This window comes from Triturus cristatus, chromosome 3_2 (assembly GCF_964204655.1).
Source record: "Triturus cristatus chromosome 3_2, aTriCri1.1, whole genome shotgun sequence".
Classification (NCBI taxonomy): domain Eukaryota; kingdom Metazoa; phylum Chordata; class Amphibia; order Caudata; family Salamandridae; genus Triturus; species Triturus cristatus.
Genome location: NC_140584.1, coordinates 814,913,749 through 814,925,807, shown reverse-complemented (window position 1 = coordinate 814,925,807; position 12,059 = coordinate 814,913,749). Strand labels below are relative to the sequence as shown.

The 12,059-nt window shown below is 46.7% G+C and overlaps 1 protein-coding gene across 2 annotated transcripts in view; it reads right to left on the bottom strand.

The window, feature by feature from the left end:
• SUMO1 (small ubiquitin like modifier 1) overlaps window positions 1–11,846 on the bottom strand; it is a 76,772-nt gene extending 64,926 nt beyond the window's left edge. For both annotated transcript variants that reach the window (XM_085648970.1, XM_085648971.1), the window contains exon 1: window positions 11,664–11,846. In XM_085648970.1, coding sequence (XP_085505096.1) covers window positions 11,664–11,675 — 12 coding nt within the window. In that variant the 5' untranslated portion in view covers window positions 11,676–11,846. The remainder of the gene's footprint in view (window positions 1–11,663) is intronic.
• Between the last annotated feature and the right edge of the window lie 213 nt (window positions 11,847–12,059).

The following is a 12,059-nucleotide window of genomic DNA, read 5'->3' as shown; positions in this document are numbered from 1 at the left end:
AGCGGTATACTATGACCTTGGCCACTGGAATTATGTGATTGTGCGCCCACTGCATTTTTCGCATAACTATGGATTTGACGTATTTGCCACATAATACATCATCTGCTGCATAATCTGCAAATTTTAACAAAAAGTTTATCGCTCAAAAGATACCAACCATGTACTGACGTGTTGCTGTGCAACGGAAAGCCCTTTGCAAAATTTGAGTGGTCACTTGTCTCTTGCTAATTACTATATTTGGGTACTATGCATGTACTAATCAGGTGCAAAATATGCCCAAACAGTTTTAGCAAATGTAAAAATCTGAAAATAATGAAGTAATACTTTCACAATGTGCCTCATAATTTGCCTTTTCTTGCTGCATAATTTAGTCAACCATGCCACATAATTTGGCCCTCCCCTGCTGCATTATGCCAGTGGCTGTAACTATGTCCTCTTCTGATCTCTCACAATTGCAATCAGATATGGGTTGATAATAACAAAGTCCATCCCATTAAATCCCTGATCCGTGTCTCACTCCAACCTATGGCTGCTCGGGGCCATAAACTTTGTACTAGATATCTCCGAATGGACCATCCAGTGTAGTAACCACCTCAGTGGACTATGAAAATAAGAGAATCTGTAGACCTGTTCAAAGCTACAGACACTCAGAAAACCATTAAATGGTCACCTGTCTTTCACACTTCTTCATCCATCACACTGCTAAGCGTTGTGTCCCATAACATGATAACCGCACCTCGTGGTCATCAAGCATGACATAAAAACACTTGCCACACAGGTAAAAAACAAAGACAACATTCTTGCAACCACCCCAATACATGGTGTAGCATACTACTCATGTAAACAAGCGCTTCAGCCTACATAGGGGCAGTAAGCGCTATAGAAGTGTTGCAATACAGTTAGTTCATGTCTAAACAGAGGTGATGGAGGTACGGTTTGGACATTTTGTGCAACGCTGTGTGACAAACTGAAATATGATGCTCCCTTCGATGCAGAGCCATTTCATGTTGTGGCCAGCAAAAAACACCTGGTAACTGTCCAACTTCCAGGTAAGGCCTTACATGAGATCCCTCACATTTCCAACATGTGGCTCATCAGGCACAAATGTCAACGTAAAGACTGGGCCTGAAAGGACAATTGAAAACTTCCTGACTGCTGTTGCTCCTATATTGCAAACGCAGATCACGGGCACTTCTATTGCCTGTCCCCAATTTTTGACGGCAATCAGGAAGTGCAATCAGGGCACGACTAAGACCTAAAGAGTTATAAGCGTATATCTATTTTTAACAGAGTGGGGCGATGCAGTGTCGTGTGAGTTAGCCCTTCCAAAACCCCTTTGATTCCTGGTGGACTCCATAGAACTGTGATGTGTTAGAGCGTTGTGAAACAAAGGAAGGTTTAGAATGTTGAGTTTGTGGTTATACGCAGACAAATAAAGACATGTTATGCTAAGCTCGGTGTGTGGCGTAGTCATTGGCGGGTCCCAGGCTGGAGAGGACGCTACAGTCAACAGGACCTGCAAGTGTTTCAGGTGGATCGCTACAGCAGCAGTACATTTCTGTCTTTGAACCAACCAGACACCCCTGCTCTGACCCCCGAATGAAAGATATGCTGGTATGTAAAAGGATTACAATCCTGTGGCTTGGCTCAACAGATGCAGGTCGCATAGTACAAAAAATAATCGAAATCGATAAAATACTGCCCTCCCTGGCAAAATTGTGTGTATCGTCAGCAAATGACTACATTTCCCTGTTGCTCAGTACTTAAATGCTCGGGATTTAGAAAAGTTATACTAGCCGGTTGCAAAGCACTAAATTGAAAACTATACACCTTTACTTGTGTGTGGGCTTTTCTTTAGCGTGGATGAACAACTTTCTTAAAGCTGCGAGAGGAGCTGTGGGTTCGTGTACGTCAACAGCATGTGATCGTTTCTATTAGAGGGTGAAATCTGCGAAAGAAGACAAGAAGCAGGGTTTGGTGGGATGGCAAGTGGAAGCAGCCAAGGCCAGGTGTCCAATAAAAGTAGACACCAGAACGAAGTGTGCAGTATTTAGCCACTCAACGCTGAGCGTACCTACCTGATCTGCATAAAACATGAGAAATGCAATTTCACCCAACTATTCTTGCATCGAAACTGGGAGTTGCCTAATCGCACAAAATTATGGGTATCATACTTTGCTAACTAACTCGCGAGATCACTGCAGATGGGACTCAAACGACATTCTTTCTGTGACTGAACCGACTACAGGCAGCCCCCCCTCGACTTCAGGAGACCCAACTCTACCCTCAACTCCACGACTGTCCCTACTCCTCCTGCCCAAACCATCTCCATATCCAACGTCACCGATAATCCCTCTGGCACTGACCTCCCTCTAGCCACTGCTCACCACCTCCCTCATCCCCCCGCCACATGCTCAAACCACCCCCACTTCTAATCACACTGCCAATCCCCTAGACATGGACTTCTTCCTTACCATTGCTCACTCCCCTCCCTTGGACCGAAGACCCACAACACCCCCCTCCTAACCTCCTGACCAGAAGCAACAGCGACCTGACTCCTCACGTCCAATCAATCCCCACTCCTAACCCCAATGATGCCATTCAATCACACAACCTAGTACCCTCTTGTGAGAAGTTGGCCTGGTATATGATGTTCACTAGTTAAAGTGACCACCTTGTACCATGCCAAGCAACCCTTATGGTGTGGTTGTAAGTCAACCTTTTCGGACTAGCTGCCCTAGTGGTAGCATAGGCTAATCAGTCTTTGAGGCTAAACTCGTTAAAGCGTGTTAAGCAGGCTGTTTTACCAATTGCAAACCCCCTTTATACCAATGAAAGGACACCACACAGATATATATTCAAAATATATATGTATTTATTTCTCAAAGTATCCCCTAGACTCTTCATGAGCACAGGAGCACAAATCGTTAAACAAGACAACGTTATAATATACAGAAGTTGCACTTTATATGGATGGGCCCTGGTGGCCACTCAAACCATATACTAAAATAGTGGTATAAGTACCACGAACAGGAAAGGGAAAAGGCCTAGGGCCTCTAGAATCGCTGGGCCTACAAGGAGCTAACTTCAGTTAGTGACCAGGAGGTCCACGGGTCGCGTGTGCAGTGAGGAAAGTTACACGCGTGCTCCCATAGGTTTTCAAAGGGTGCGTAAAAGTTAGAAAGTTACTGCAGAAAGGGTCTTCTGGGTGGACTACGATCTCAAGATTCGAAACACAGACACTAGAGATGATTCTCTACACTTGGGCACCGGAGTGCCAGCTTTACCTCACCCACAGGAAGCGGGTGCATAGGTCTCGAAGTGCGTCGGGTTTCTTCTATCGATTCAATGGAGCCTGATGACAAAGATGCTGCAGGCGGTCGGTCCAGAAGAAATGCGTTGGATCCAAGGGTGGATCGGAGTTGTAGAAGACCTGAAAGCAGAGGGGACAGTGTTCACAGTCACTTTCCAGTGACCGGCGTGGCACCAGGTAGGTACCAGGCGATGTTGGGTGCAAACAGGTGGTTAGGTGTAGCTTGTCTCCGCAGCCACGTGGTCCCTGAAGGTCGACGACGTCCAGGAGTCGAGTCACGAGCTGTCCCACGCAGGCTCTCGCTGTCGGCGGTGTCTGCGACTCGAAAGAAGCAAACAAGGCTTGGCAAAGGCAGGAGTCGTGGAAGTTCAAGAAAGCTGATTGTTCTGACCAGCAAGGTCAGAGGGGCTGCTCTTTTGGGGAGCAGCTAGGGCCAGTCTGGAGCAACCAGACCAGCGTCGTTGATTTTCAAATAGGTCGCCAAAATGGCCACTAGCCAACGGGCCAGGGACCAGGCAGGCGCGGCGAGATGCAAAGTGCAGAGGGGCCCCACGCAGATCGTGGAGATGCTGGAGGGCTCACCTTTGGTGCAGATGCTGCTCGGTGGTTGGGCTTCTCAGGACCCAAAGCACAACTTGGAGGGAGCCTCTGTCGTTGCGCTTGCAGCTTGTCGTCGGTCTTCCAAGATGGCTGGCTCCACGTGTCTCGGTGCCTCCACAGGTTCCTTCTTTGCAGGGACTGTGGATCGGGCTGTGAGAGGTCTGGAGGTCCAGGTCTTGTCGGGCTCTGGGCTCGGGCTGGAGGCGGCGGCGGCAAAGCAGACGTCGAATAGCTGGTTGGTGCTTGCGTTAGCAAGATGGTCACTGACCATAGGGGAGATTTCCTTCAGTCCTCTGTGCAGCAGAGCGTCGAAGTTCCCGTCTTCTTCTTGTGGTTAAGTTGATTCCAGGATGTCTGAAGTCTTAGGACACTGCTCCTACCTTTAAGCGGATTCTAGGGGCCGGACTACCTGCTAGGTCCCTCCCTAAGGGTGAGACCAGGAAGGGGGGTGGTTACACCCCCAATCCTTTGTCCAGCTCGCCCCAGGTCCGGGGCTGGTGTGCCCCAGGACCGGATTGAACTGGCATATGCACCGAGGCTCCTTGTGAGCCTCAGGCATGTCTGGTTTCTTTCAAGCCCTACCTGACCAATACACAAAATCCTGTCTGGGGTGGTGCTCGCACCTCCCCTGGCAGGAAACCCTTTGTCCACGTCTCCCAAGCTGGAAGGACTCCCAGCAGCAGGAGGGAAGACTTGTGTCTGTGGTAGCAGCATCCATTTTGTGGAGCTGAGGCTATGTCTGATTTTACCCGGGTTCCAGGTACTGTACATGTCGTGACCCTCTAGAAGGGTGGAATGCTAACCCCGTCGCCAGAATTGGCGAGGGGTTAGTATTCCAATTCGTATGACACCTTACTCGACATGTTTTGATAAAGCCAAACCAAAGATAGCATTTAACCGCGAGGTTCATAATGCACTTAAGAGTATATGGTATGACGATATCTGGAAACGGTAGAAGGAAGCTGTTCCGACCACTGCAGACAGGCTCAGCTCATGCCAGAGCACCATCTCACATGGAACCAAGCACTCTGCCTTCAGGATTGTCAAGGCCTGCCATAGGAGTGACTTATAGGTTAACATGTGTCCCATTTTAGGTTAGGTATAGGTATACTACACCTAAGTAAGAGGTGGTTACACCAACTTACCCCAGCTGAGTGATCAGCCAGTTGTGTCAAATTCGTTAGGCCAGGCCAGGGGTGGCATAATACATGCTTCAGCCCCAGGTAGGCCTTAGATACACCAATGCCCTGGGTACCTAGTGTACACTGGTACAGGGGCTCACAGGGTGATCCAATTCCAGTTGGTTATGCACCTAGGGTGCACAGTGTCAATTTAGTTAGAGAGAACAGCAGGCTGGGGGTCTGATTAGCAGGCCCACAGCCTCAATATGTCAAAAACCAGTGAAGCAAAAAGCAAAAATTTGGGGTGACCATAGGATAGCAGACCCTACTCTCTTACACCTCTCCTTCCACCGGCCCTAGTCATACACTGCTCCCGACGAAGGCGACCAGCCCTTTCAGCACACTTACCCAGCTACTGACCCGAATAGATCAGAAAATAGACTCCCTAGCGGCAAATACCCTACGCCTACAACAAAACCTTCCCAACCAGTTTAAGCCCCCTTGCTCACACACTCCAGGTAACTACACACCTTCCCCCCCATACAGCCTCTACCATGGCCCCACTTGGCACCCCATGGCCCACCAATCCTCTGAGGAATCAGGCACATCGATCTAGCAGAGCTCTCCGGCCCATTTCAGAACGAGAAGCAGATGATAACAACCCTTACCTCGAAATTAGCCTGAACACGGCCATGTTTGCAATCCCAGTTTTAGTGAGCACTAATAGAATCCCTAGACCTGCCCTCTCGCCCAGACCCCCTGCTCAATACACTTCTATACATACAGCACACACCAACAATGAGGCGCCCCGACCTCTATCGTGCATGCTCCTCAACTGTAGATCAGCAGTACAACACGCCACAGATACTGCTTAAGTTATACTCTCGGAAGAAATAGACATCGCATTCCTCACAGAATCATGTCTCAATGCCCACCCTACCCCCATCCTAGACCTTCTCATCCCCCCAAGCTACGACATCATCAGAAACGACAGACCGATCAAAACAGGTGACGGCCTAGCTATCATTTATAAAGAAGGAATAAAGTTTACCAGATTAAAATCCACAGAATACCTGACTCTTGAGTACCTAGGTGTCGAACTTACAGTCAAAGGCACCACGCCCATCAAATTTCACACCATCTACCATCCTCTTCGCTGATAAACTAACTGACCTAATAACTTGTTTCTCCCTAACAGACACGAAAGACGTGTTCCTGGGTGACTTCAATATCCACTGGAACAACCCAGAACCTCTCCAACCTGCTTGAAATTACCAACCTCAAACAACTCTGCAATGAACCAACACACATCAAAGGAGCAACTCTGGATACGATCATCACCAAAAATGAGCTGGTCTCTTTGAGATCGATTTCTCCCATTGACTGGTCAGACCACTACCTCATACTGTTTTAATATTGACTCACATGTCAGAAACCAACCAAGACGACCTGACAAACCTAAGCACTGGACCAGGAACATAAACGGAGTCCCCATAACTGAACTGGTATCCAAGATTCATGGCCATCTACAACCCCAGCCTTCCAATATGACGGCCGCTGATCTCACAGCCCACTTTAATTCCACAATGACAGAGGTGTTAGATCAAGTAGCATCACTCAAACATTTGAGATCTACCAAATCAAAATCTTGGTTCAACGTGGATCTTAATAATGAAAGAAGACAACTCAGACAATCAGAAAGGACTTAACCAGTTGACTCCTCACCTAGCGCAACTTAGATCAACCCGGTCAGCATATAAAAAAAACACATCTTTAGAGAAAAGGCCACTTTCTTCCGCAGCCAACTAGACCAGGCGAAAAACAGACCTAGAGAACTCTTCAACATTGTCAAAAGTCAAACAAACGGCACCCCCCCACAAGAAATAAAAGCCACCTAAGACCGCTGGCGAAGAAATCACCAGCTTCTTCACAGATAAAGTCACAATAATTGAGCAATCCTTCATCCAAACCTCAAATCCTCCCTCCCTCGCAACCTGCCCCCCTTTAACCGACCCTGACCAAACAAATCGAAATCATACCACAGACAACCAGGGCCGCTTCCAACTGAAAAATGACGCTAATTGGTCGAACTTCGAACCCATGTCGGAAATGGAAGTCTTCAATATAATTGCAAGCTTAAAGCCTACTTCCCACACTATGGACCCCCTCCCACTCACAATAGTAAAAAACTCAACCATGTCATTGCCCCTTTCTGGACAAAAATCATCAACTTCTCTCTCAAATCAGGTTGTGTCCCAGACTCCCTTCAGCTAGGACAAATCACACCTATACTTAAGAAACCAAGGGCCGACCCCAATGAGCTCAAAAATCTCACACCTATCCCTAACCTTCCGTTCCTAGCTAAAACATTGGAGAAGTGCGTTCTCCAACAACTTAAACATATTGATGACTTCAACCTCCTCGGCACCTTTCAGTCGGGTTTCAGAAAAGGTTGTAGCACCAAAACAGCCATGCTCAATACTGCAGACGATATCCACAGAGCCTTAGATTTAGATTCATCCTTATTGACCTATCGGCGGCATTTGACAATAAACCATCGAGCTTTACTTGAGACTCTGGAGAGGCGATCTGGCATTAATGGCACAGTACTAGAATGGTTCACTTCCTTCAGCACAGTTGGCAACAGATTAAAATCAACTCTTGCCTCTCTGTACCAACACGAGTCAAACTTGGAGTCCCACAAGGATCGATCCTCTCACCATCCCTCTTCAATCTCTTCATGGAACCCCTTGCATTATTCTGAAATAAGCAGGGGTTCAATACCACCTTTATGCAGACGACACACAAACATACTACAAAAGCAAATCACCCAGCAACGTCCGACACCTCAATGGCACGCTAACCAAGATCCAAGCCTGGTTTAACGCAAACCACTTAAAACTGAACCCAGACAAAACTGAACTAATACTGTTCTCTCTGAAAAGTAACCACCAACCAATTCAAGACTGGCTCAAGGAGCTTGATGCTCTAAACTGCTCCCTCGTCCTGACTCGGTAAAGTCACTAGGCATTACCCTGGACAAGAACTTGTCAATGAAGGACCACATCAAGAACTGTACAAAAAGTGCACTTTACTCTCTAAAACACCTCAAGAAAATTAGACCTTTCATTCCTCAAGATGATCTCAAGACAATTGTACAATCCCTAGTCCTTTCTAAACTGGACTATGGAAACGCCATCCTAACAGGGTCACCAAAACTTCACCTAGCCCCACTAAGGACAGTCCTTAACATGACAGCCCGACTCACATCTGGTGTAAAAAGATTTGAACACATCTCACCAACCCACAACTGGCTTCCCATGTAAGGTAGATGTATTTACAAACTGGCCTGCATCACACACAAGGCCCTTCACATCCAATCCCCAAACTATCTAAACAGCAAACTAGTCAAAGCAGGAAAATCCAGAACTATGAGAGGCACCAACTCACTTCTTCTCATCCCTCCGAAACTGAAAAAGAAAACGACCCTGTGCCGGTCCATCTCTGGCAACGTACCCAGGATGTGGCACGCACTCCAGATTGAACTCAGATACAACCCCTCCTTCTCTTGCTTCAAAAAGGATCTGAAACTCCTTCTCCTCAACCAACACTTTTCCGACCAAGTCAACCATCCTAGACATCAATAAAATAATGGACTCCCCCCTCACTTTGACCTTCAAGGATGGTGGTTATCTGGCTTTGTCAACCCCCTGCATCTCTCTCCCCTCACTGGATACATAAGTATTATGTCTTTGCTTATATCTTTATGCATCCTCATGTCCTGCAATGTTATGCATTCTTTTTAGGTCTCGTCTGAGACAGCGCTTTAGCGCTGCTCTGGCGAGACTTATAGTAAGCGAGTTTTGGAAGTGCAAACAGTGATTTTCAGGCCTCCAAATACAGTGCATGTGCCCTGGGCGCGCGCACCATTTGGCAGCCTGAAAAGCACTGCCTGATCACTTGCTTTGATGTCCTCAGTGAGCCGCGGGGCCACTGAGGACATCAAAGTGCACACCATTTGCCACCCCCTTGTTTTTTCCTTTGATCCCTATCTTTCCCTTCCTCAATCTCACCCTCTCCCTGCCTTTTACAACTGCGGCCCGCACCACTGCGCCCGCCCCCACTCCCCCCTCCCACTCCCTCCTCGTCAGCTTCAGTGCGCTCTTGTTCTGTGCCACTCGTTTTTCCTCGTTTTTTGTGCCTTTCTGTCCTCTGTTACACTCGTTTTCCCTCTTTTTTTGTTCCTTTCTGCCCTCTGCTCCTCTCGTTTTTGTGCCCTTCTGCCCTCTGTTCCACTCGTTTTTGTGCCCTTCTGCCCTCTGTTCCACTCGTTTGTGCCCTTCTGCCCTCTGTTCCACTCGTTTTTTGTGTGCCTTTCTACCCTCTGCTCCTCTCGTCTTTTGTGCCCTTCTGCGCCACTCTTTTTTGTGCCTTTCTGCCCTCTGTGCCACTCGTTTTCCACTCTTTTTTTTGTGCCTTTCTGTCCTCTGTTCCACTCGTTTCCCTCTTTTTTTTGTGTGCCTTTCTGCCCTCTGTTCCACTCGTTTTTTTGTGCCCTTCTGCCCTCTGTGCCACTCGTTTTTCGTGCCTTTCTGCCCTCTGTTCCTTTCGTTTTTCTGTACCGGCTTGTGTGGAAACGCATATAATTGGGCGAGTATCTGTGCTTTTATCTGTGTATGCTTATTTTGCTTGCATACCACTTGGTGAATATCTGAGAGTGTGGGTTTGTGTGCCTTTTTGAGCTAACCAGGGACATTTCCACCTTAAAGATCAGGGAAAATATTTTAATCAAGAAATATTTCCATGGTTTGTCAAATGTCCTGGGCATACGCTGGTATTCAGTGAATATAAAAATGTGTGTGCATTGCAATGTTTGTGCAATTATATGCATTTAACAACAAATACATAGACAAAAAGAATGCTCTACAAATAGCAGAACTGTTGCTGCGTAATTGTGCACCGTTTCACACCAAGAACATATCAAATTAACTGCTTGTCTCCAAGCCACGCCCTTAGCTTCGCCCCTTCTGTTACATTTAGTTAGTGCCTGCATTTATTTTTTTTCCCCATTTAAAGCACTGATGCTTCCAAGTACATAATTCTCCATTAGTCTGTACACGTTTGCCTAGATCTCTGAATAATAATAGGTTCAATAACTCGAAAGAGAAAAATATACAAGAACAGTATTTCTTACGAAACGTCCCTAAACCTATAAAAATTAGCAGAAAAGAAGTTGGTCATTTAAAGAAGCAGCGAGTGCTTTCCTAAGAAGAGCTCTTCAGGAACCAGCCAGCGCCACGTTGACTGCAAGGTGACATGTTTACATAGGACCACGTTCCCAGAATAGATGGCTGGCTTACCCACGCAGAGGAAAGGAAATTAGGGCTGCACACAGAACAAGCATTTGCAATGCAATAGGTCTCGCATTTGCAAAAGTTTAAGCTATTGGCATTGTTCATGACAATGCCTTTTTTAATCTATTTTATAAAACAAACACATAATGGCATTTATTTATCATTTACAAAGCCAATAGCTAGTGTTGCATTATTATTAGCAATGCCAGCTGCTCACACTTTTATAATGCGAGACCTATTGCATTGCAAATGCTTGTTTGTCCTTTGTGAATGTAAAGCGCTCTGATACCTACGGGTCTAGCTGGCGCTATATAAAACTTCATAAATAAAAAGGCAATCCGTCTACTAAGGGTGACGGGAGACAAACCAAAGTTGGAAGATCGGCGCTGGGCTACTGGTGTTGTGCAATGCCGCCTGTGTACCAAGTTCAGCATGTGTACATATAAATCCTTTACTCCTCCTCAAGGTCCTAAATCCTCCTTTTTAAGTCCCTGGGTCAGGGCTGCGCAATCAGAACAAGCGTGCAGCAAGGTTCCCACCCCCACTCTGCTCCGCTAGAACAATCACTGCTGTAGATTTATAATCGTGTCTTGCCCCGTAAACCGATGTTCAAACGAGCAAATCCCTGTTTTGAGGTAATCCCGCTGGTCAAATACATTGCCGGAAATGTAAAAACCAAATGGTAATGAAAGAAACGGGAACATTAACTGACAAAACGAAGAAGGTGAAGTGGCATGTATGTAAACAGGAAGCCACACGGGTCCTGCTCGCAAGCACTAAAGATTATTATGTCTTGAACAACCGACCCCAAGGAGACGACGGGAAAAAAAACTCTCCAAACGGAATAAACTGCGAGAGGAAGAAGCGATGTTGTACCTCCTGCGTAAAACATTACAAGTCGGGCGCATTTCTCTATTTACAGGCACAGCAACACAGCGATTGCAGAGAAATGTAAAACACTAGTTAAAATAACGGGTTAGGAGGCTTTGAAAAACCGACATTATAAGGAAGTGTTTTCACGACTAGAGTTACACATCCCACGGGTTGATAAATACCAGACATACGTCCGAAATCTAGAATGGCCATTCACGTACCAGCTCCCTTAAACCATGCCTGGAGGAGGAAAGACGGAAGAACAAACGAGGCATTTGCTATTAAAAAGTTTAAGCTTAAATGTGCTGTCACGGGAGAAGCATACCTGTTCCAGTCTCCCTCCGTTGCTACCAAATGCGAGCACGGGGATATAAAACACCTCTCTTCGGACAAACTACTCACCAGTTCAGCCATCTTCCCCTGCTTCCCTGGTCCGAAACACCGGGGGATTAAAAACAAGCAGAATTATGCTCGACTATCCGAACGTCCAATTCCCGATCTTCTTTCTATTCCTCTTGTTGTTGTGGGGTTTTCCTTCCCGCTTCCCTATTACGTTTCGTTCACATCAACATCACTACCAGCTACAACCGGAAGAAACTTCCGCTGCTTCTGACGCAATTTCCTGCCTCCATCTTTTTCGCGACTATCCTTTCGCCTCTCTCCTCTCCACTCCTCTCACTCTCTGGACTGCCCTCTGCTGGGAAGCTGCAGGTTACAACAGACAGTGTAAATAAAACTATTTTTTTAATTTTCGATGGGCGAGGAACATTCTTTAGGTCTTTCATCCTTTTGTTTATG